This window comes from Bos indicus x Bos taurus, chromosome 23 (assembly GCF_003369695.1).
Source record: "Bos indicus x Bos taurus breed Angus x Brahman F1 hybrid chromosome 23, Bos_hybrid_MaternalHap_v2.0, whole genome shotgun sequence".
Classification (NCBI taxonomy): Eukaryota; Metazoa; Chordata; class Mammalia; order Artiodactyla; family Bovidae; genus Bos; species Bos indicus x Bos taurus.
Window position 1 is genome coordinate 1,700,196 of NC_040098.1, and position 25,407 is coordinate 1,725,602.

The following is a 25,407-nucleotide window of genomic DNA, read 5'->3' on the forward strand; positions in this document are numbered from 1 at the left end:
CGGTGATGACCATCTGGTAATTTCCACGTGTCGAGTCTTCCCTTGTGTTGTTGGAAGAGGGTGTTTGTTATGACCAGTGCATTTTCTTGGCAAAACTCTATTAGTCTTTGCTCTGCTTCATTCTGTATTCCAAGGCAAAATTTGCCTGTTACTCTTAAGTGTTTCTTGACTTCCTACTTTTTCATTCCAGTTCCCTATAATGAAAAGGGCATTTTTCGGGGGTTTAGTTCTAAAAGGTCTTGTAGGTCTTCATAGAACTGTTCAAATTCAGCTTCTTCAGCATTACTGGTTGGGGCATAGACTTGGATTACTGTGATATTGAATGGTTTGCCTTGGAAACGAACAGAGATCATTCTGTCGTTTTGGAGATTGCATCCAAGTACTGCATTTCAAACTCTTTTGTTGACCAGGATGGCTACTCCATTTCTTCTGAGGGATTCCTGCCTGCAGTACTAGATATAATGGTCATCTGAGTTAAATGTACCCATTCCAGAAGGCGATGGCACCCCACTCCAGTACTCTTGCCTGGAAAATCCCATGGATGGAGGAGCCTGGTGGGCTACAGTCCATGGGGTCACTAAGAGTCGGACACGACTGAGTGACTTCACTTTCACTTTTCACTTTCATGCATTGGAGAAGGAAATGGCAACCCACTCCAGTGTTCTTGCCTGGAGAATCCCAGGGACTGGGGAGCCTGGTGGGCTGCCATCTATGAGATCGCACAGAGTCGGACACAACTGAAGCAACTTAGCAGCAGCAGCAGCAGTCCATTTTAGTTCGCTGATTCCTAGAATGTCGACATTCACTCCTGCCATCTCTTGTTTGACCACTTCCAATTTGCCTGAATTCATGGACCTGACATTCCAGGTTCTTATGCAATACTGATCTTTACAGCATCGGACCTTGCTTCCAACACCTGTCACATCCACAACTGGGTATTGTTTTTGCTTTGGATCCATCCCTTCATTCTTTCTGGAGTTATTTCTCCACTGATCTCCAGTAGCATATTGGGCACCTACTGACCTGGGGAGTTCCTCTTTCAGTATCCTATCATTTTGCCTTTTCATACGTTCATGGGGTTCTCAAGGCAAGAATACTGAAGTGGTTTGCCATTCCCTTCTCCAGTGGACCACATTCTGTCAGATCTCTCCACCATGACCCACCCATATTGGGTGGCCCCATGAGCATGGCTTAGTTTCACTGAGTTAGACAAGGCTGTGGTCCTAGTGTAATTAGATTGACTAGTTTTCTGTGATTATGGTTTCAGTGTGTCTGCCCTCTGATTCCCTCTTGCAAACTTGGAAAACTCAGCAGTGGCCACAAGGCTGGAAAAGGTCAGTTTTCATTCCAATCCCAAAGAAAGGCAATGCCAAAGAATGCTCAAACTACCACACAACTGCACTCATCTCACACGCTAGTAAAGTAGTGCTCAAAATTCTCCAAGCCAGGCTTCAGCAATACGTGAACTGTGAACTTCCAGATGTTCAAGCTGGTCTTAGAAAAGGCAGAGGAACCAGAGACCAAATTGCCAACATCCGCTGGATCATGGAAAAAGCAAGAGAGTTCCAGAAAGACATCTATGTCCGCTTTATTGACTATATCAAAGCCTTTGACTGTGTGGATCACAATAAACTGTGGAACATTTTGAAAGAGGCAGAAATATCAGACCATCTGACCTGCCTCTTGAGAAATCTGTATGTAGGTCAGGAAGCAACAGTTAGAACTGGACATGGAACAACAGACTGGTTCCAAATAGGAAAAGAGTACGTCAAGGCTGTATATTGTCACCCTGTTTATTTAACTTATATGCAGAGTACATCATGAGAAATGCTGGGATGGAAGAAGCACAAGCTGGAATCATGATTGCCGGGAGAAATATCAATAACCTCAGATATGCAGATGACACCACCCTTATGGCAGAAAGTGAAGAGGAACTAAAAAGCCTCTTGATGAAAGTGAAAGAGGAGTCTGAAAAAGTTGGCTTAAAGCTCAACATTCAGGAAACGAAAATCATGACATCTGGTCCCATCACTTCATGGCAAATAGATGGGGAAACAGTGGAAACAGTGTCAGCCTTTATTTTTTTTTTTGGCTCCAAAATCACTGCAGGTGGTGACTGCAGCCATGAAATTACAAGTGCTTACTCCTTGGAAGAAAAGTTATGGCCAACCTAGATAGCATATTCAAAAGCAGAGACATTACTTTGCCAACAAAGGTCCATCTAGTCAAGGCTATGGTTTTTCCAGTGGTCATGTGTGGATGTGAGATTTGGACTGTGAAGAAGGCTGAGCGCCAAAGAATTGATGCTTTTGAACTGTGGTGTTGGAGAAGATTCTTGAGAGTCCCTTGGACTGCAAGGAGATCCAACCAGTCCATTCTGAAGGAGATCAGCCCTGGGATTTCTTTGGAAGAGATTATGGTAAAGCTGAAACTCCAGTACTTTGGCCACCTCATGCAACGTGTTGACTCATTGGAAGAGACTCTGATGCTAGGAGGGATTGGGGGCAGGAGGAGAAGGGGATGACAGAGGATGAGATGGCTGGATGGCATCACTGACTCGATGGACGTGAGTCTGAGTGAACTCTGGGAGTTGGTGATGGACAGGGAGGCCTGGAATGCTGTGATTCATGGGCTCACAAAGAGTCGGACACGACTGAGTGACTGAACTGAACTGAACTGAATAATGGACTTCCCTGGTGGCTCAGACGGTAGAAGCATCTGCCTACAATGTGGGAGACCCAGGTTCGATCCCTAGGTTGTGAAGATCACCCTGGAGAAGGAAATGGCAATCCACTCTCGTACTCTTGCCTGGAAAATCCCATGGATGGACGGAGGAGCTTAGTAGGCTACAGTCCATAGCGTTGCAAAGAATTGGACACCACTGAGCCACTTCACTTCATTTCACTGCATTTCAATAATGAGTGATGTTGACCATCTTTTCATGTGTTAGTTAGCCATCTGTATGTCTTCTTTGGAGAAATGTTTATTTAGGTCTTTTTCCTACTTTATGATTGGCTTGTTTTTCTGGCATTAAGTTGTATGAGCTGCTTGTATATTTTTGCAATTAATCCTTTGTTAGTTGTTTCATTTGCTATTATTTTCTCCCATTCTGAGGGTTGTGTTTTCAGCTTGCTATAGTTTCCTTTGCTGTGCAAAAGCTTTTAAATTTAATCAAGTCTTACTTTTTTACTTTTGTTTTTATTTCCTTTACTCTAACAGGTGGGTCATAGAGGTTCTTGTTTTGATTTATGTCATCGAGTGTTCTGCCTATGTTTTAGTCTCAGAGTTTTATAGTTTCTGGTCTTACATTTAGGTCTTTAAGCCATTTTGAGTTTACCTTTGTGTATGGTGTTAGGAAGACTTCCAATTTCATTCTTTTACATGTAGCTGTCCAGTTTTCCCAGCATGATTTATTAAAGAGGATGTCTTTGTCCCATTGTATATTCTTGCCTCCTTTGTCAAAAATGAGGTACCCATAGGTGCATGGGTTTATTTCTGGGTTTTCTATTTTGTTCATTGGTTTATGTTTCTGTTTTTGTGCCAGTACCATACTGCCTTGATGACTGTAGCTTTGTAGTATAATCTGACATCAGAAAGATTGATTCCTACAGCTCCATTCTTTCTCAAGACTGCTTTGGCTATTCAGGGTCTTTTGTGTTTCCATATGAATTGTGAAATGTTTTGTTCTAGTTCTGTGAAAAATGACATTGGTAATTTGATAGGGATAGCACTGAATCTGTAAATTGCATTTGGAAGTACAGTCATTTTCACATTATTGATTCTTCCTACCTGGGAACATGGAATATCTTTCCATCTGGACTGGGTTGCTATGCCCTCCTCCAGGGGATCTCCCCGACTCAGAGATTCAACCTGCATCTCTTGCATTTCCTACACTGGCAGGCAAGTTCTTTACCACTAGTGCCACCTGGGAAGGTCCAAATGGGAATGCTATGCTATGCTAAGTCACTTCAGTCATGTCTGACTCTGTGCAACCCCATAGACGGCAGACCACCAGGCTCCCCCGTCCCTGGGATTCTCCAGGCAAGAACACTGGAATGGGTTGCCATTTCCTTCTCCAATGCATGAAAGTGAAAAGTAAAAGTGAAGTCACTCAGTCGTGTCCGACTCCTAGCGACCCCATGGATTGCAGACTAACAGGCTACGCCATCCATGGGATTTTCCAAGCAAGAGTACTGGAGTGGGGTGCCATTTCCTTCTCTGCCAAATGGGAATAAGCATGGTTATAAACAAAGATAGAGCTATGGCTGCCAGGATAGTTACAGATAAAGACATGAATTCTCCTTCAGAGACATCACTTGCATTCTCTCTTCTCTGATTTTCCTTGTGTTGGTCCCTTCTCCTTGTCCAGGGTTACACTTGATCATCATACCAAACTACTACTACCAGCATTAACATATTTCCCTTCCTCTGTTTTGTTTTAATCCATAACAGTTAACAATGTCTGAAAGTAGAAAATATATTTGTTCACTTATTTATTGTCTGTCTCTCCCATTGGAATGCAAACTCCAAGGAGAATTTTTTCCCCCTCACATTTATTACTGTGAACTAGAGCTGCAAAATCAGATAAGTTTTAATTATTTGCTAGAAAAATAAAATTACATAAAATATTCCTTTCTGTTCAGGTCATGTAGCAGAGACAAAGTTAGCAACATAGCAATAAAAAATTTACCAAGCATTTATTTTTATTTTAATCAAGTATTTACTAAGGTAAGTTTTTTTCACATCTACATCTGTGGTTTTATTTCAGCTGTGTTGTCTTTGGTAGTTAAGGTCTTATATAGAGTCTAACAAGCATATTTTATACTACTATATATTATTATTGATATTGTTGCTATTAAATGTTTCCATTTTCTTTCATTTTTAAAATGAAACAATGAAAATACTCATGAAAACATGATGGATCACTCAAAATGTAATCAATATAGAAACAGGATTTTAAATAACAGGTAAATTAGAGAAGGAAATGGCAACCCACTCCAGTATTCTTGCCTGGAAAATCCCCTTGGGCAGAGTAGCCTGGTGGGCTACAGTCTATGGGGTTGCAAGAGTCAGACGTGACTGAGTGACTAAGCACACAGCACAATATTAGTAAACTAAACCTAACAGAAAGTTAATAGAATCAAATCTGTTTCTTGCTAGATTTTTCTAATAATTATGTTGGTAGCTAACCATGTTCACAGGAAAAATAGAATCCTATATAAAACTATATATGTGGAAATAAAAAATACACTTATTTGTTTTAAAAAGTACGAAGAGACTACATGGTGACTCTGGGTGTGCAAAGCTAACTAAGACATTTCTCTGGTCCATGAAAGTTAACAGTGTAATGAGTGAAACAGAAAATTTCAGTAAAATATGTTTTATGGTTAAGTAAGCCTATCACAGGGGTTAGGAAATCTCTGCCTGATCTAAATCTTAAAGACTATGTGAGAGTATAAAAACATACAAAATGAACTTTCTATTATATGACTTTGAGATATCTGGAAAACATATAACAAATAATTAAAGAATATATGAAAGAACAGATATAGATAATCATGTGTCAATTTATCCTCATATACATAGAAAACCTAAATATACTTACAGCAGAAGACAAAAGCTATCTCTTAAATACTTTTATTATTTCTTCTAAATATACTCTGATTAACTAGAAGCAGTACATTTGGCCAAAAAGTCATCCTTATGAAATTATACACAGTAGAAAGTAACTAAATTTTACTCAAAATTTAACACTTGCAAGTGGCATCCTTTGGTAAATTACAGAACTGATTATTATTTTTTTAAGTACCCATATAGCATGTCTATGGCACCCCACTCCAGTACTCTTGCCTGGAAAATCCCATGGACAGAGGAGCCTGGTAGGCTGCAGTCCATGGGATAGCGAAGAGTCGGACACGACTGAGCGACTTCACTTTCACTTTTCACCTTCATGCATTGGAGAAGGCAATGGCAACCCACTCCAGTGTTCTTGCCTGGAGAATCCCAGGGATGGCGGAGCCTGGTGGGCTGCTGTCTATGGGGTCGCACAGAGTTGGACACGACTGAAGCGACTTAGCAACAGTAGCATGTCTTGGTTAAACACCATACACAGCCTTGTTACAATAAAGATCAAACATGCATGGTACATTCACAAATTCAGTAACATTTCCCACTATGAATTTCTCCCTTTAATATTTCATCCTAATAGTTGAGCAACTCCTAAACTATCTCTAAGCAATTTTTATAATCATAATTAAAATGTATGATTATTTTATTTTCCCTGGTAACATATCAAATAAGAAAAAGTATGGCCAGGTCAAATGATACTACCATAAAACAGTCACCCTTTCTCAATTAATTTTAAGAGATACTTTATGAATAAATATCTATAAATAGTTATTTCAACAAAACAAAAAAATCAAAAGTAGAGGCTATTTCCTATTTATAAAATGGGGAAATGATGTAGTTCAAATGTAATGTAAATCATTTCAAATATCCAAGTTGATATATTTATTAGCTTATTTGTCTTTGAGGATCAGTTAAGTCATTTAATATCACTGACACATTATAAAAAAAAAAATGGAACTCTCATGCATGCACGTGTGTGTGTGCTAGTAGCTTAGTTGTGTCCAACTCTTTGCAACCCCGTGGACTGTAGCCTGACAGGCTCCTCTATTCATGGGATTCTCCAAGCAACAGCACTGGAGTGGGTTGCCATTTCCTTCTCCAAAAATCTCTTAGATTTGCAGATAAATATGTGAAATTGCTTCAGGTAAGAGGATCGGAGTGAAGTGGAGTGGAAAGATAAAGTGAGGGAATGATACATGGGATGGGATCAGAAGATACAACTGAAGAAAGAAAAAGGATTCAGTTAGGGAATTAAAGAAAATGAGCACACACATACAGAAACATCCTACAGAGGACACGAAAGAAATGAACAGATTTGATAGCCACCTAAACAAAGGACTAAAAATTACATGCTTTGGTAGAAAAAGACCGGTAGCTTATTTTTATAAATAGAGAAGATATGAAGGTGAAGACTAGTCCTAAAAGGGTAAAGATAATGGGAACTGATTGGAGGAGAGCTCAGATGTGCTTGTGAATGTGGCCACCCTGTTACAGCTGATTCCCTGTGAATCTTTAGTACAAATTCAAAGTACATACCTTTGCTTTATCTCTCATTGATCCTTTGCCCAGGATAGACATTTTAGCACCTGTTTCTTCCTGTAGCCTCTTCAAGGAGTTTCCTCTCGGCCCGAGCAATTTGCCCACAAAATTGAACTAGGAAACAAAATCATTAGAATATCTATATTAAGTAGAGAAAAATAATGATTTAAACCAAGCAAAACTGATGGGTTATGGTTTTTCGAACTTTACCATGGAGAACAGAGTTATGCCTCTCACACACCTAAACACACACACACACACCCACACAGGAATCGACCCCAGACCTATGAACCCAGATCAGATCAGTTGCTCAGTTGTGTCTGAGTCTTTGTGACCCCATCAATCGCAGCACGCCAGGCCTCCCTGTCCATCACCGACTCCCGGAGTTCACTCAGACTCAAGTCCATCGAGTCAGTGATGCCATCCAGCCATCTCATCCTCTGTCGTCCCTTTCTCCTCTTGCCCCCAATCCCTCTCAGAATCAGAGTCTTTTCCAATGAGTCAACTCTTCGCATGAGGTGGCCAAAGTACTGGAGTTTCAGCTTTACCATAATCTCTTCCAAAGAAATCCCAGGGCTGATCTCCTTCAGAATGGACTGGTTGGATCTCCTTGCAGTCCAAGGGACTCTCAAGAATCTTCTCCAACACCACAGTTCAAAAGCATCAATTCTTTGGTGCTCAGCCTTCTTCACAGTCCAACTCTCACACCCATACATGACCACAGGAAAAACCATAGCCTTGACTAGACAAACCTTTGTTGGCAAAGTAATGTCTCTGCTTTTGAATATGCTATCTAGGTTGGTCATAACTTTCCTTCCAAGAAGTACGCGTCTTTTAATTTCATGGCTGCAGTCACCATCTGTAGTGATTTTGGAGCCCGGAAAAATAAAGTCTGACACTGTTTCCCCACCTATTTCCCATGAAGTGATGGGACCAGATGCCATGATCTTCGTTTTCTGAATGTTGAGTTTTAAGACAACTTTTTCACTCTTCACTTTCACTTTCATCAAGAGGCTTCTTAGTTCCTATGAGCTCAGATACACTTTTTTTTTTTAACTTTACAATATTGTATTGGTTTTGCTATACATCAACATGCATCCACCACAGGTGTACACGTGTAAAGAGATGCTTCTTCCTAAAGAAATGCTAACGTCAGTAATCTTTGAAAATATAATTTACTCATATAATTACATAAATTATTTAAAAAGGAATTAGGGAGATGTACTATGACTTATAAAATTTCTAAAGGGTTTTTCTCTCCAATCTGATTACTGAAATGAGGGAAAATTTTAACATGCCTGTGCATATTCAAAATTGCAAAAAAAAAAATTATTTTAAATTAAAATTTAACATTCATGTTTGGCAAGTATTGTCTATGCACGTAAGAGTCCATTTCCAATTTCATGATTGGTAATAAAGAGATTCAACTGTTCTTCAACCTTACCTTCTTTGTGTTAAAGAGTTGTTCTAAAGATCAGCAAATAAGAGATGTGAACGCATACAAAAGGGTTTAAAATGCTAGAAAGAACATATATACAAAACAGTTTGCTTACATGCAAAATTCCAGGGTTAGGGGCATATATCCCCACTCCAGTACTCTTGCCTGGAAAATCCCATGGACGGAGGAGCCTGGTAGGCTGTAGTCCATGGGGTCGCTAACAGTCAGACACGACTGAGTGACTTCACTTTCACTTTTCACTTTCATGCATTGGAGAAGGAAATGGCAACCCACTCCAATGTTCTTGCCTGGAGAATCCCAGGGATGGCGGAGCCTGGTGGGCTTCCGTCTATGGGGTCACACAGAGTCGGACATGACTGAAGCAACTTAGCAGCAGCAGCAGGCGCATATATAACTGGTTTATTAATTATGAAATCTGGTTATAAACAAGGAAAATAAAGGCAGTTATCAGCATTTGTTGCCAACTACTAAATGAATATCACTACAAGAAATGACTGAGGTAATTACTCATTAATTAAAAAAAAAAAAAGGATTAGAACGTATTAAAGACTATGTTGGGCATGTGAAACAGAAATAAAATTAAGTAATTGTCTTCTATATCAGAGTTATTATATATTTTAAAATACCTAAAGTAAGAAATAAACCACACTTAATGGTGAAAAACTAAATACTTTCCCCATAAATACATGATAAAATCAAGATGCCTGTTCTCACTACACCTTTTCAGTGCTGCACTGGAGTGTGGCTATCTACAGGCATGTAAGATAAATGAAACAGAATAACGTTCAAAAAGACCACATTTAGATCAACTGATTCTCAACAAAAGTGCCAGAACAGTAATATTTGAAAAGTAAAATCTTTAACAAATGGTGCTGAAACAACTGGATATTCATATGCAAAAACCAAGCACAAAAAATACCTTTACATTTTAACACATATTAAAGCAAAGTGAAGTTTCTCAGTCGTGTCTGACTCTTTGTGACCCTATGGACTGTAGCTCACCAAGCGCCTGCATTCATGGGATTTTTCCAGGCACGAATACTGGAGTGGGTTGCCATTTCCTTCTCCAGGGGATATTCCCAGCTCAGGGATCAAACTGGGTCTCCCACATTTCAGGCAGACTCTTTACCATATGAGCCACCAAGGAATCCCTGGTCTAGGAAGACATTCTGGAGGAGGGCATGGCAACCCACTCCAGTATTCCTGACTGGAGAATCCCCATGGACAGGGAGCCTGGGGGGCTACAGTCTATGGGGTCACAAAGAGTTGGACATGACTGAGCAACTTTGACAACACACATTAAGGCAACTCCTATTTTAAGGTCTACCATAGGCCTAAGCTAAGAAAGGATGAGAAGTGAGAGACAAAGGAGAAGAGGAAAAACTTACCCATCTGAATGCAGAGTTCCAAAGAATAGCAAGGAGAAATAGAAAGTCTTCTTAACTGAAAAAATACAAAGAAAGAGAGGAAAATAATAGAATGGGAAAGACTAGAGATCGCTTCTAGAAAATTAGAGATATAAAGGAAACATTTCAGAAATGGTAAGACCCTAACATAAACAGAAGATATTAAGAAGTAGTGGCAAGAATACACAGAACTGCACCAAAAAAGTCTTAATGACTCAGACAACCATGATAATGTGATCACTCCTCTAGAACCAGACATCCTGGAGTGTGAAGTCAAGCCGAGCTTAGGAAGCATTACTATGAACAAAGCTAGTGGAGGTTATAGAATTCAAGCTAAGCTATTTCAAATCCCAAAAGATGATGCTGTTTCAGTGTTGCACTCAAGATGCCAGCCAATTTGGAAAACTCAGCAGTGGCCACAGGACTGGAAAACGTGTTTTCATTTCAATTCCAAAGAAAGTCAATACCAAAGAATGTTCCAACTACTGCAAAATTGTGTTCATTTCACATGCTAGCAAGGTAATACACAAAATCCTTCAAGCTGAATTTCCCTGATAGCTCAGCTGGCAAAGAATCCACCTGCAATGCAGGAGACCCCATTTGATCCCCGGGTCAGGAAGATCCCCTGGAAAACGAAATGGCAACCTGCTCCTGTATTCTCACATGGAAAAACCCATGGACAGTGGAGCCTAGTAGACTACAATCCTTGAGGTCCCAAAGAGTCAGACACAACTGAGCAACTAACCATGAATGAATGAGGCACCAACAGTAGGTGAACTGAGAACTTGCAGACGTACAAGTTGGATTTAGAAAAGGCATAAGAAGTAGAGATCAAATTGCCAATATCCACTGGATCATAGAAAAAGCAAGGAAATTCCAGAAAGAAAAAAAAAAAAATCTACCTCTGCTTCATTGACTACTCTAAAGACTTTGACTGTGTGAATCACAACAAACTGTGGAAAATTCTTAAAGACATGGGAATACCAGACCACCTGACCTGCCTCTTGAGAAATCTGTATGCAGGTCAGGAAGCAATAGTTAGAAATGGACATGGAACAATGGATTGGTTCCAAATTGGTAAAGGAGTACGTCAAGGCTATATATTGTCACCTTGCTTATATAACTTCTATGCAGAATATATCCTGTGAAATGCCAGGATGGATGAAGTTCAAGCTGGAATCAAGATTGCCAGGAGAAATATAATTAACCTCAGATATTCAGATGACACCACCCTTATGGCAGAAAGTGAAGAGGAACTGAAGAGATTCTGGATGAAAGTGAGAGAGGAGAGTGAAAAACCTGGTTTAAAACACAACATTCAAAACACTAAGATCATGGCATCCGGTCCCATCACTTCGCGGCAAATAGATGGGGAAAAATGGAAACAGTGGCAGACTTTGTTTTCTTGGGCTCCAAAATCACTGCAGATGATGAGTGTAGCCATGAAATTAAAAGATGGTTGTTTCTTGAAAGAAAAACTATGACAAACCTATACAGCATATTTAAAAGCTGAGACATCACTTTACCAAATAAGGTCTGTATAATAAAAGCTATTATTTTTCCAGTAGTCATGTATTGATGTGGGAGTTGGACTATAAAGAAGGCTGAGCACTGAAGAATTGATTTTTTCAAATGTGCTGGAGAAGACTCTTGAGAGTCCCTTAGACAACAAGGAGGTCAGACTAGTCAATCTTAAAGAAGTCAACCCTGAGTATTAATTGGAAAGACTGATGCTGAAGTTGAAGCTCCAATACTTTGGGCACCTTATGTGAAGAATGAAAATGAAATGAAAAAGCCCCTGATTGAGGGCAGGAGGAGGAAGGGGCAACAGACGGTAAGATGGTTGGATGGTATCATTGACTCAATGAATATGAGTTTGAGCCAACTCTGGGAGATGGTGAAGAGTGCAGAATGAACTAGTAACCAAAATACGCTCTAAACTCAAAGGATTGACACTGTATCATTAATAAAATTATGGAAGACAGGAAGAAAAGTTTTAAAGAAATTTAGTTGCTCTTCACATTGAGAACTCTAGGAACCATGAGTGAATAGACATCAAGAAAGATATTTAACAGGAAAATAAAAGTCTACCAATGTTCTCATAGGACCATTACTTACAGGCAAGAAATTAGTAAGGGAGAGGAATAAAAAAGGAGACCATGAATACATATATTCAGAAGAGAAAAATAAGAAAGAAGGGCAAAAGACTAGTTTCTGAAGGAACAGGAGGAATGAGAAACAGAAGAAAGGGAGTTTGTTTGTTTGTTTGTTTTTAAATAAATCACTCAACACACAAATATGTATCAAGTGACAATTATGCTCCAAGCACTGGCCCAGAAGAACTTTAGGATTTCACAGGAAAGTATAAATGAAGTCACTAAAAAACCTTTCCTGAAAAACAGCATTTAAACTGGGCTATGAGCTACAGGAAGTGAGGACAAGTCAGCCAGGGGGAGTTCTACTGGAGACAATCCAGGAAGAAGAAATAATGTGTGAGAAAATCCAAAGCAGGTAAGTTTGATAAACTGAAAGGAATTCATTTTGGAGATTTGAGAAATGGGGCTAGATGGGAAAAGTAGAGAAAATATTCATGTACTTACTGACTGTGTTAAGAATTTTGGTCTTTATCAGTTTATGAAATTTTAGCCTAATTTATGTTATTTATCCTCATTTTATTGAAATATAATTGATGTACAATGTTTTATAAGTTACAGGTGTACAATATAGTGATTCATAAATGTTAAAGGTTATGGGGAAGCTCATATTCCATTTATATGTATTGCAAAACGTTGACTATAACCCTGTGCTGTACAATATATACTTGTACTTTATTTTATACATGATAGTTTGCACCATTTAGCCCCTACATCTATGTTGCTCTTCCCCCCATTCCTCTTGCCACTGGTAAGCACAGTTCATTCTTTAAATCTGTGAGTCTGCTTCTTCTTTGTTCTATTTATTAGTTTTGAATTTTTAGATTCCACATATAAGTGATATCATACAGTATTTGTCTTTTTCTGTCAGACTTATTTCAATTGTGTGATACCCTCCATGTCTATCCATGTTGTTACAAATGGCAAAAATTTCATTCTTTTATGGCGAAGTACTATTCCATTGTATGTATATATACCATATCTTCATCCATTCGCGTGTTAATGGGCACTTAGGTTGCTTTCATATCTTGGCTACTGTAAACAGTGCTGCAATAAATACTTGGGTGCCTGTATCCTTTAAAGTTAGTGATTTTTTTTTTTTTTTAATTTCTACTGAAGAGTGGAGTTGCTGAATCATGTGGTGTTTCTATTTTTAGATTTTTAAGAAATCTCCATACTGTTTTCCAAAGTTGCTGTACCAAATTTGCATTCCGACCTGCACTGTAAAAGTGTTCCTTTTCTGTACATCTTTGCCAAAACTTATCATTTGTGTTCTTTTTGATGATGGTCATTCTGACAGATGTGAAATGATATGTCATTGTGGTTTTGATTTGCATTTCCCAGATGATTAATGATATTGAACATCCTTTCATGTGCCTGTTGGCCATCTGCATTTCCTCTTTGGAAAAATGTCTACTCAGTTCCCCTGCACATTTTTTAAATGGGCTGTTTCTGTTTTTATTGAGTTGAGCTTCCTCAGTGGCTCAGCAGGTAAAGAATCTACCTATAAGGCAGGAGACACAGGAGACTTGGGTTTGATCCCTGGATCAGGAAGATCCTCTGGAAGAGGAAATGGCAACCCACTCCAATACTCTTGCCTGGAGAATCCCCATGGACAGAAGGGCCTGGTGGGCTTCAGTCCATGGGGTTGCAAAGAGTCCGACACAACTGAGTGACTAAGCATGCACATACACACGTAAATAAAATATAGCATTTAACATTTATGAATCACTATATTGTACACCCATAACTTATAAAACATTGTACATCAATTATATTTCAATAAAATGGGAATAAATAACATAAATTAGGCCAAAAATTCCTAAATTGATAAGACTAAAATGCGTATGATTTTACAGTTTTCTTTATTTAATTACTGTGTGTGATTATACCTTCTTATATTGATCTATTATTAGCTTATAAAGGTTTCCCACTTGAATAGGTTTTGCGACACCATGGACTATAACCTCTGTACATGGAATTCTCCAGGCAAGGATACTGGAGTTGGTAGTCATTCCTTTCTCCAGGGCATCTTCTTAACTCAGAGACTGAACCTGTGTCACCTGCATTGCAGGCAGATTCTTTACTGTCTGAGCCACTAGGGAACCCCCGACTAACACAAAGGTTTCCCATTTGAATATGGAAATGTTTAAGTGCTAAAGTTGAATGTTAAATAGAGAAAGGAATACACCATAAAGGATGGCTTTATTTAAATCAGTAACCAGCAGATTAAGAGTTAGAAATCCTATAGGCATGCTATATGTTTTACATTAATTATCTTATTTAATTCTTAGCCAAACCTCTGAGGAGGTGCCGTTTTCCAGACAGTGCAGGGATGGAATTGTTAAGTAATGAACCCAGGCTCTGGGGCAATAATAGCAAAGGATATTTCAAGGACAGTTACTGTATTGGCACAAAGATTCAAGAAAACAAGGTGTTTGTAATCATGGGCATTAATTTAGAGATAACATATAGATTTTATAGGTGTAAAACTGAGCCCAAATCCCTGTAATATAGCATCCAGTACACTATTTTTCTCAAGCAAATAAGAAATAAAACTTAAGCAGTGACCTGATGGTCATACTTTGTTGCAACAACCTGAACTGAAATGCTGCCCATTAGTCATTCTTCTGGATTTCTGAATATGTACATTGAGACCCCCTTATTCTCCTCTATTCCATGTTATGTCCCTGAGTTTTTTGGAACCAACTGTCACGAGGCTCCTTGCCTTTTGCAACTGGTTGTGTTTGGTCAATAAGATAGGATTCAAATAACTGGAGTGTAGGACAGAGAAGCTGATGTGTTTATTTTCCTAGCTTCTTCCTTGATGTCCTGATTTGGCAGTGATTCTGTCCCTCTGTTACGGACACATCTCCTGTCTGCTGGCTCCTCTGTAGCTGTCTCTTCCCTTAGCCCTTCAGACTTTGGAGGAGCCAAGCTCCTCACTTTAACATGCCTAGATATCTCACTATTCCCTGTTAGCACCTTTAATATGGATCATACCTTGTAAACTTTCCCTCAATAATCTCCTTGAACTAGTTTGCATTCTCACCAACAGTGTAAGAGGGTTCCCTTTTCTCCACACTCTCTCCAGCATTTACTGCTTGTAGACTTTTGGATCACATCCATTGTGACTGGCGTGAAATGGTACCTCATAGTGGCTTTGATTTGCATTTCTCTGATAATGAGTGATGTTGAGCATCTTTTCATGTGTTTGTTAGCCATCTGTATGTCTTCTTTGGAGAAATGTCTATTTAGTTCTTTGGCCCATTTTTTTTGATTGGGTCATTTATTTTTCTGGAATTGAGCTGTAGGAGTTGCTTGTGTATTTTTGAGATTAGTTGTTTGTCTGTTGCTTCATTTGCTATTATTTTCTCCCATTCTGAAGGCTGTCTTTTCACCTTACTTATAGTTTCCTTTATTGTGCAGAAGCTTTTAAGTTTAATTAGGTCCCATTTGTTTATTTTTGCTTTTATTTCCAATATTCTGGGAGGTGGGTCACAGAGGATCCTGCTGTGATGTATGTCGGAGAGTGTGTTGCTTATGTTCTCCTCTAGGAGTTTTATAGTTTCTGGTCTTACATTTAGATCTTTAATCCATTGTGAGTTTATTTTTGTGTATGGTGTTAGAAAGTGCTCTAGTTTCATTCTTTTACAAGTGGTTGACCAGTTTTCCCAGCACCATTTGTTAAAGAGATTGTCTTTATTTTTTTTTTAATTTTATTTTATTTTTAAACTTTACATAATTGTATTAGTTTTGCCAAATATCAAAATGAATCCGCCACAGGTATACATGTGTTCCCCATCCTGAACCCTCCTCCCTCCTCCCTCCCCATACCGTCCCTCTGGGTCGTCCCAGTGCACTAGCCCCAAGCATCCAGTATCGTGTATCGAACCTGGACTGGCAACTCGTTTCTTACATGATATTTTACATGTTTCAATGTCATTCTCCCAAATCTTCCCACCCTCTCCCTCTCCCACAGAGTCCATAAGACTGTTCTATACATCAGTGTCTCTTTTGCTGTCTCGTACACCAGGTTATTGTTACCATCTTCCTAAATTCCATATGTATGCATTAGTATACTGTATTTATGTTTTCCCTTCTGGCTTACTTCACTCTGTATAATAGGCTCCAGTTTCACCCACCTCATTAGAACTGATTCAAATGTATTCTTTTTAATGGCTGAGTAATACTCCATTGTGTATATGTACCATAGCTTTCTTATCCATTCATCTGATGATGGACTTTAATCCATTGTATATTCTTGCCTCCTTTGTCAAAGATAAGGTGTCCATATGTGCATGGATTTATCTCTGGGCTTTCTATTTTGTTCCATGGAGAATGGCATTGAAATATGTATAATATCATATATGAAACGAGTCACCAGTCCAGATTCGATGCACGATACTGGATGCTTGGGGCTGGTGCACTGGGACGACCCAGAGGGACGGTATGGGGAGGGAGGAGGGAGGAGGATTCAGGATGGGGAACACATGTATACCTGTGGCAGATTCATTTTGATATATGGCAAAACCAATACAATATTGTAAAGTTAAATAAAATAAAAAAAATAATCTCCTGTTGACCACCATCTTTTGAGTGTGCTGTTTCTTTTTGAGAATCTGACCCAAAATAGGGTTAATATATTTTTCAAACTTATGCCTAAACAAGGTTTTCACTTAATAGAGGACTATGCCACGTTAGGAAAAGGAGTACGTCAAGGCTGTGTATTCTCACCCTGCTTATTTAACTTATATGCACAGTACATCGTGAGAAATGCTGGGCTGGAAGAAGCACAAGCTGGAATCAAGATTTCCAGGAGAAATATCAATAACCACAGATATGCAGAAAGTGAAGAGGAACTAAAAAGTCTCTTGACGAAAGTGAAAGAGGAGAGTGAAAAAGTTGGCTTAAAGCTCAACATTCAGAAAACGAAGATCGTGGCATCTGGTCCCACCACTTCATGGCAAATAGATGGGGAAACAGTGGAAACATTGTCAGATTTTATTTTTGTGGGGCTCCAAAATCACTGCAGATGGTGATTGCAGCCATGAAATTAAAAGACACTTACTCCTTGGAAGGAAAGTTATGACCAACCTAGATAGCATATTCAAAAGCATAGATATTACCTTGCCAACAAAGGTTCATCTAGTTAAGGTTATGGTTTTTCCAGTAGTCATGTATGCATGTGAGAGTTGGACTGTGAAGAAAGCTGAGCGCTGAAGAATTGATGCTTTTGAACTGTGGTGTTGGAGAAGACTCTTGAGAGTCCCTTGGACTGCAAGCAGATCCAACCAGTCCATCCTAAAGGAGATCAGTCCTGGGTGTTCTTTGGAAGGAATGATGCTGAAGCTGAAACTCCAGTACTTTGGCCACCTCATGCGAAGAGTTGATTCATTTGAAAAAACCCTGATGCTGGGAGGGACTGGGGGCAGGAGGAGAAGGGGACGACAGAGGATGAGATGGCTGGATGGCATCACCAACTCGATGAACATGAGTTTGAGTGAACTCTGGGAGTTGGTGATGGACAGGGAGACCTAGCGTGCTGCGATTCATGGGGTCGCAAATAGTCGGATATGACTGAGCGACTGAACTGACTGACTGACTGATGCCACATGTATTCAGTGATGTGCTAAGGAATGCAACATAAGTGAAAAAGGAATGTAAAAATAAAGTTCCATGGGACAAAAGAATAACCTAACTAAGGTCGTATCTATTTGGAGAGGTTTGGAAAATATTCTAGAAGAAAGCAAGGCTTCATGCTTAAAGATGAGGGAGGATTAAGATGTTTTCTAATATTGCTCAATGAGCAAAAATAATTTTCTTATATATTAAAGTCACATTAAGCATTAAATTTAAAATTTTCGAGAAAACATATGCTGTCAAAAATAGAAATTCAAGGCAACAAAAATTTACCAAAGCATCTCAAATGAAACCATGTAAAACTACAACTGAGTAAGAAAGAAAAATGAAATTGGGAATGAAATTAGAAATCAAAGAAAGGAATGACTTTCTAAAATCATGTAAATGTATTAAAAGATAAAGTGTTTAAGTTATTTATTCAAGCTAGAAAATATTTGTATATAAAAATCTTCATTACTAATAATGCAAGACCATACAATCAAAGTATTCCTTTTTTTTTCTAATCTCTCCTCATTAGCTACTATCAGTATGTTTATTGCTAAGATTTTACATATTTTAAAATGTGCATATGCTTTTTAGAAAGGAAGAAAAATAAAATTTATATTATATATATAAACTTATTATTTCTCATTTTTATGTAGTATCAGATATAAATATCTAGTATAAGCAAAATATCAGGAATAAATAGAAACTGCTATTGCCATTGTTGGAAATAACTCAAGAAACTCTTTGACTTATTTCAAGTGGGGAGAAGATGGCAAAGGAATAGGTGGATGTGGAGTACTTCTTTCTCCATAGGTGCATCAGGAATACATCTTCAGATGCAGAATATCTCACAGAGTACCAGCTAAGTGTTGGCAGGAGTCCCTGACCACCAGAAAGGAATATACAGATCCACACAAAACTCAGTAGGATGAAGGAAGAAAGGAAAACAGCAGAAGACAGTGAGTGGGACTGGGGGGTGGAAGAGCTGAAGTAGAGGTGAGATCCCTCCATGGGAGGAATAGTTTGAGATAGAGGAAAAGCATTTGAAGTTATTGGAGAGTGAAGCAGTGTCATTGATTTGTGACAATCTGAATGGAGTGAGAAGCACATAGACAATCCATGCCACAGCCCTATGTGCTCCAGTCAGGGATGCGAGTTCCTTGGTATGCATGGTGGCTGGGAGCTGGAGCATAGGGATTGGAGAGCAACCCCAGGGTGAGGACTGCTGTTTATTCTGGGGAGACAATCTTAGGGGATGTGAGGGAGGTGATCTCAGCAAAGAATGCACTTAAAGGAAAGCCAGGCAGCCGTAGAGGCAGGGAAACACTGCTGAGTCACGGGCATGGGGTGGAGTCCTCACTGCAGACTCTCTCCCCACATGCTGGCACTGGCATCTGACCAATGGAGAAAGACCTCAGAGAGGGTGGCCTTTTGAGTGATGCACAGAGGAATATAGAAGGACCACAGCCATGGGTGTCCTTTGAGTACCTGCAGTGCCAAACAACAAAGAAAGACCGGCTACCAGAGCCTAGGAAAAAAACCCTAATAGCACCATAGCCCCTGCGCCCATGGCCAGCGGTGTCCCTGAGCGCCTGGTGCTGCCAGAGTGTCCGTGATCCAAGCAGCCATGCCACCTGCTGAATAAAACTCATTTTGGTGATGTATCCCCTGCTGTTTCCACTTCTTTTTTCCTTTAATGTTAGTATATTGAAAGTAAGCTAGATAATTCTCTAATAAATGTTGGCATTGTTTATTTGTATAAGAAAGAGTGGCTTATTTTGTTAACAAATCTTTGAACCTGAGAAGAAAGTGATAACATCCAATCAACAGTGGGTAACATGGCAATTGAAGATAACAGACATGACACACCCTTCACTGCAACCCAGCTGCTGTATTCCCCATGGGAATGTAGCTGCAGAACCACATGGGTGCCTGTCTGGGTGGTTGGAGAGCCCAGCACCATCAAGTTTACTATTGGGGTGGAGATGTTATGAGTGTTTGTAAAACCTTCAAGCTAAAATTGGAGTTAGCAGTCACTGAGTTCATACGTGTAGATGCTAATCATCTATAGTATCATAACACTCTACATTTTTAGTTAGGCTGTATAGTATACATAAAGAACTATATTTTTCTAATAATTTTAGCATGAAATATCACTATTTAATCACCTTGCTGCTGCTTAGAAGGAAAATAAAAGTAATAGTAATTTGAAAATACAATCCCCTGGCATTTAATAGAAAGTTATTAAATTAATTTACTTAGATAAGTCATTCATTCCATGGTAATAGATACTTGAAATTATTCATTTTCTTTCTAGTATACAGTGTTTTACTAAAATCACTGGATAGCTCATATGATTACAATTCATGTTTGCAAGTCAGCTGTCGAGATTACCAATTAATAATAAATACTAACTTTTCATCAAAAAATGAACCAAGATTTATACATCATCTCAGGGCACAGAGGTAAAGATTACAGGTGCTGGAGTCCGATGATGTGGGTCCAATACTCTTTGCTTCCTAAGTCCTTGAACAAATCACTTATCCCCCACCCTATCCCCAACACTGCCTTCTTCACCCAGAGCTCAAGGTTGTTAATAGCACTGTGGTTTGTTATGAAAATTAGATGTAAAACATTAAGAACAATACTTTCCAATGCACACTGCATACTAAGTATTCATTTCAATTATATTTTATATTCTGGATTAGTGAATTCTTAGTAAACCAAGGGGCTCCCAGGTAGGTACAGGGAGTCAGTTGTGTAGGGAGACCACTGCAAAGACAGAATGAAATTATGTTCCTTGACCATAAGGCCTGTGGTTACTCCCTCAGGTCACATCCAATCACACATCCCAAAAGTCCTGCTTCCTGTGTTCTCCAGAGGTTTAGTGGGCCACTCTGTTCCCTACAGTTCTTTACTTCTCCCAGGATCAGAGGCTGCCTGTCTATTCCCCACAGTCAAACACAGTGGATTTGAGGTTTGGCCCCTGACCCCTCACTGCATAACTCACCCAAATGGAATTTACTATACACAGTAACCACAAAAGACCTATTGAATCATATTTTTGAGAATGACTTGATGAACACTACCTGGAAATAGATACTAACTTAAAGGAAATTAAACACACGTTCATCATCATCACAGCAGAAAGTAGTCCATGACCAAATGAGTACCTCCTGATGCACAGTGCTATAAGTGAGCTCAGCTGTTACACAACCATACGAAGTTATCATTTACAGAACACTGTGTGAGAAGGCATGAGAGCGTGGGGCAAGAGAGCCTGCCTGGCATCATCATGGCTAATTTGTTCTTTCCCTACGGTTGCCATGGAAAGATCCAATGTATGTTATTTATCTTGTTTCACTTTTGGCCTCTGCCCATGGGAAAAACAGGTATCTCATGCTAATAAAAAATGCCTACCTGACAGGGGATATAGAAAAATTATATACCTGATTAAAGGGAATATATTTTATTGTAAGTTTATCTCTCCTATTACATGTTATCCTAAAACTTTCTTTCTCTAGAAGAGATACAAATTTATAAATGACCTTTATCTTAATAATCCTCCTCTGATTCATTTATTTCTACCATTCTATCTTCTAATTCACTAATCCTATCTTCTGCCTCTGTTATTCTACTATTTGTTGCCTCCAGAGTGTTTTTAATTTCATTTATTGCATTATTCATTATATATTGACTCTTTTTTATTTCTTCTAGGTCCTTGTTAAACCTTTCTTGCATCTTCTCAATCCTTGTCTCCAAGCTATTTATCTGTGATTCCATTTTAATTTCAAGATTTTGGATCAACACCAATACAGTATACTAACGCATATATACGGAATTTAGAAAGATGGTAACGATAACCCTGTATACGAGACAGCAAAAGAGACACTGATGTATAGAACAGTCTTATGGACTCTGTGGGAGAGGGAGAGGGTGGGAAGATTTGGGAGAATGGCATTGAAACATGTGAAACGTCATGTATGAAACGAGATGCCAGTCCAGGTTCAATGCACGATGCTGGATGCTTGGGGCTGGTGCACTGGGACGACCCAGAGGGATGGTGTGGGGAGGGAGGAGGGAGGAGGGTTCAGGATGGGGAACACATGTATATTAATTAAATAATTTTCCATTAAAGAAAAAAAAAAAGAAAATATACAGAGGTAACACACACACACATATGTGGAAGGAGACAAGAAAGATTATATTTAGAGATTTGGATGCTGAATAAAATTAATTTTCATCTTTGTAAAAAAAAAAAAAATCCTCCTCTGATTCTAACTTATAGGCAAAAATGGAAGATGCACTTAATTATGAAAGGGCAAGACAATCATTGATTTCCATCTCATAAAATGATATTGTACTTTTAGGACCAATTAGCAGCTAATTTGTGAGGGACATAAATGCTGGATAAGGATGAAATGAAGAAAATTCATTATCTTCCCTCCATTTTCATTCAAATGTTAATTTATATAAAATCACCTTGGACCATCAAGTAGGTTAATTTTTAAAAGCAAGATTTGGAGAATTGGAATTTATATGAATGATAAGCTTCAGGAAGTTCTCTATAAATACCACTCCCCAAGCTAAATTCAAACAGCCTAGATTGCTGATTAAAGCCACTCCTGGTGGCTCAGATGGTAAAGAATCTGCCTGCAATGCAGGAGGCCCAGCTTCAATCCCTGGATCAGGAAGATCCCATGGAGAAGGGAATGGAAACCCACTCCAATATTTTTGCCCATATTTAAACAGCTGGATGATTGGGAAAGTCCCTTATGCTGGGAAAGGTCGAGGGTAGAAGGAGAAGAGGGTATCAGAGGTTGACATAGCTGGAAAGTATCACTAGTGCCAAGTATACTAACGCATATATATGGAATTTAGAAAGATGGTAATGACATGAACTTTTTCAAATTCTGGGAGAAGGTCGGGGACAGGGAGGCCTGGTGTGCTGCAGTCTATGGGGTCACAAAGGGTCTGACACAACTGGGTGACTCAACAGCAAAAGGTTTTTTATTTTTATTTTTTTAATTTAATTTTATTTTTAAACTTTACATAATTGTATTAGTTTTGCCAAATATCAAAATGAATCCGCCACAAGCATACATGTGTTCCCCATCCTGAACCCTCCTCCCTCCTCCCTCCCCACACCATCCCTCTGGGTCGTCCCAGTGCACCAGCCCCAAGCATCCAGTATCACGCATCGAACCTGGACTGGCAACTCGTTTCTTACATGATATTCTACATGTTTCAATGTCACTCTCCCAAATCTTCCCACCCTCTCCCTCTCCCACAGAGTCCATAAGACTGTTCTATACATCAGTGTCTCTTTTGCTGTCTCGTACACCAGGTTATTGTTACCATCTTTCTAAATTCCATATATATGTGTTAGTATACTGTATTGGTGTTTTTCCTTCTGGCTTACTTCACTCTGTATAATAGGCTCCACTTTCATCCACCTCATTAGAACTGATTCAAATGTATTCTTTTTAATGGCTGAGTAATACTCCATTGTGTATATGTACCACAGCTTGCTTATCCATTCATCTGCTGATGGACATCTAGGTTGCTTCCATGTCCTGGCTATTATAAACAGTGCTGCGATGAACATTGGGGTACACGTGTCTCTTTCCCTTCTGGTTTCCTCAGTGTGTATGCCCAGCAGTGGGATTGCTGGATCATAAGGCAGTTGTATTTCCAGTTTTTTAAGGAATCTCCACACTCTTCTCCATAGTGGCTGTACTAGTTTGCATTCCCACCAACAGTGTAAGAGGGTTCCCTTTTCTCCACACCCTCTCCAGCACTTATTATTTGTAGACTTTTGGATCGCAGCCATTCTGACTGGTGTGAAATGGTACCTCATAGTGGTTTTGATTTGCATTTCTCTGATAATGAGTGATGTTGAGCATCTTTTCATGTGTTTGTTAGCCATCTGTATGTCTTCTTTATTAAAGGCAGATTCACATTTGTTAAAAAAAAAACTGGAAATAGAACTGCCTTATGATCCAGCAATCCCACTGCTGGGCATACACACTGAGGAAACCAGAAGGGAAAGAGACACGTGTACCCCAATGTTTATCACAGCACTGTTTATAATAGCCAGGACATGGAAGCAACCTAGATGTCCATCAGCAGATAAATGGATAAGAAAGCTGTGGCACATACACACAATGGAGTATTACTCAGCCATTAAAAAGAATACATTTGAATCTAATGAGGTGGATGAAACTGGAGCCTATTATACAGAGTGAAGTAAGCCAGAAGGAAAAACACCAATACAGTATACTAACGCATATATATGGAATTTAGAAAGATGGTAACAATAACCCTGTGTACGAGACAGCAAAAGAGACACTGATGTATAGAACAGTCTTATGGACTCTGTGGGAGAGGGAGAGGGTGGGAAGATTTGGGAGAATGGCATTGAAACATGTAAAATATCATGTATGAAACGAGATGCCAGTCCAGGTTCGATGCACGATACTGGATGCTTGGGGCTAGTGCACTGGGACGACCCAGAGGGATGGTATGGGGAGGGAGGAAGGAGGAGGGTTCAGGATGGGGAACCCATGTATACCTATGGTGGATTCTTTTTGATATTTGGCAAAACTAATACCATTATGTAAAGTTTAAAAATAAAATAAAATTTAAAAAAAAGACTGATATTCTTTTATTTAAAGAAGGAAAAATAAATAGGATTGTTGTTGTTCAGTTGCTAAGTCATGTCCAACTCTTTGCAATGCCACAGACTGCAGCATGCCAGACCTCTCTGTCATTCACACCTTCACCCTTCACCTTCATCTCCTGGAGCTTGCTCAATTTCGTATCCATTGAGTTGAGAGAAAAAAGTGGAAAAATTGTATTTACATGCCTCTTTCTGCCAGGAGAGAATTAGGCCAATTACCCAATTTTCTATTAAGGCCCCTACTTAATTTCTACCAACAAAACAAAGATATGATATAAATGGGCTTCCCTGATAGCTCAGTTGGTAAAGAATCTGCCTGCAATGCAGGAGACTCCAGTTTGATCCCTGAGTCAGGAAAATTCCCTGGAGAAAGGATAGGCTACCTATTCCAGCATTCTTGGGCTTCCCTTGTGATTCAGCTGGCAAAGAATCCACCTGCAACGGGAGAGACCTGGGTTTGGTCCCTGGGTTGGGAAGATCCCCCAGAGAAGGGAAAGGCTACCCACTCCAGTATTCTGGCTTGGATAATTCCATGGACTGTATAGTCTATGGGGTCGCACAGACTCAGACATGACTGAGCAGCTTTCACTTCACTTCACTCACATAATATGAATACAAGAAAATGCATATGTATCTGATATCCACAGTGTATGTGGGTAGTGGGTGGGATGGGGTGAGAAATAGTACCTGTTCAAATGTCCATCTCCAGCTTCCATTTTCAAACGTCTAAAGTAAGCATATCTAAACCAGAACTCATAAGCAACTTAAAGTAACTTTCTTCCAATAATCATAATGCAGTAAAAGGCTCTACACTCCACATTCCAAGTAGTTGTGAAGGTCCAAACCTACAAATCCTTCCAGAAATATCTATTTTGCAGCAATACTCAATCCTGCTGATCTTTTTCTCACATA

General features: G+C 39.3%; 1 protein-coding gene across 12 annotated transcripts in view; it reads right to left on the minus strand.

Moving 5' to 3' along the window:
- KHDRBS2 (KH RNA binding domain containing, signal transduction associated 2) overlaps nt 1-25,407 on the minus strand; it is a 768,231-nt gene that overhangs the window by 444,130 nt on the left and 298,694 nt on the right. For all 12 annotated transcript variants that reach the window (XR_003508070.1, XR_003508065.1, XR_003508069.1 and 9 more), the window contains exon 3: nt 7,165-7,281. Coding sequence is in view for 7 of the 12 variants with exons in the window: in XM_027524587.1 (XP_027380388.1) it covers nt 7,165-7,281 (117 nt within the window). In the remaining 5 variants the exon portion in view is untranslated. The remainder of the gene's footprint in view (nt 1-7,164; nt 7,282-25,407) is intronic.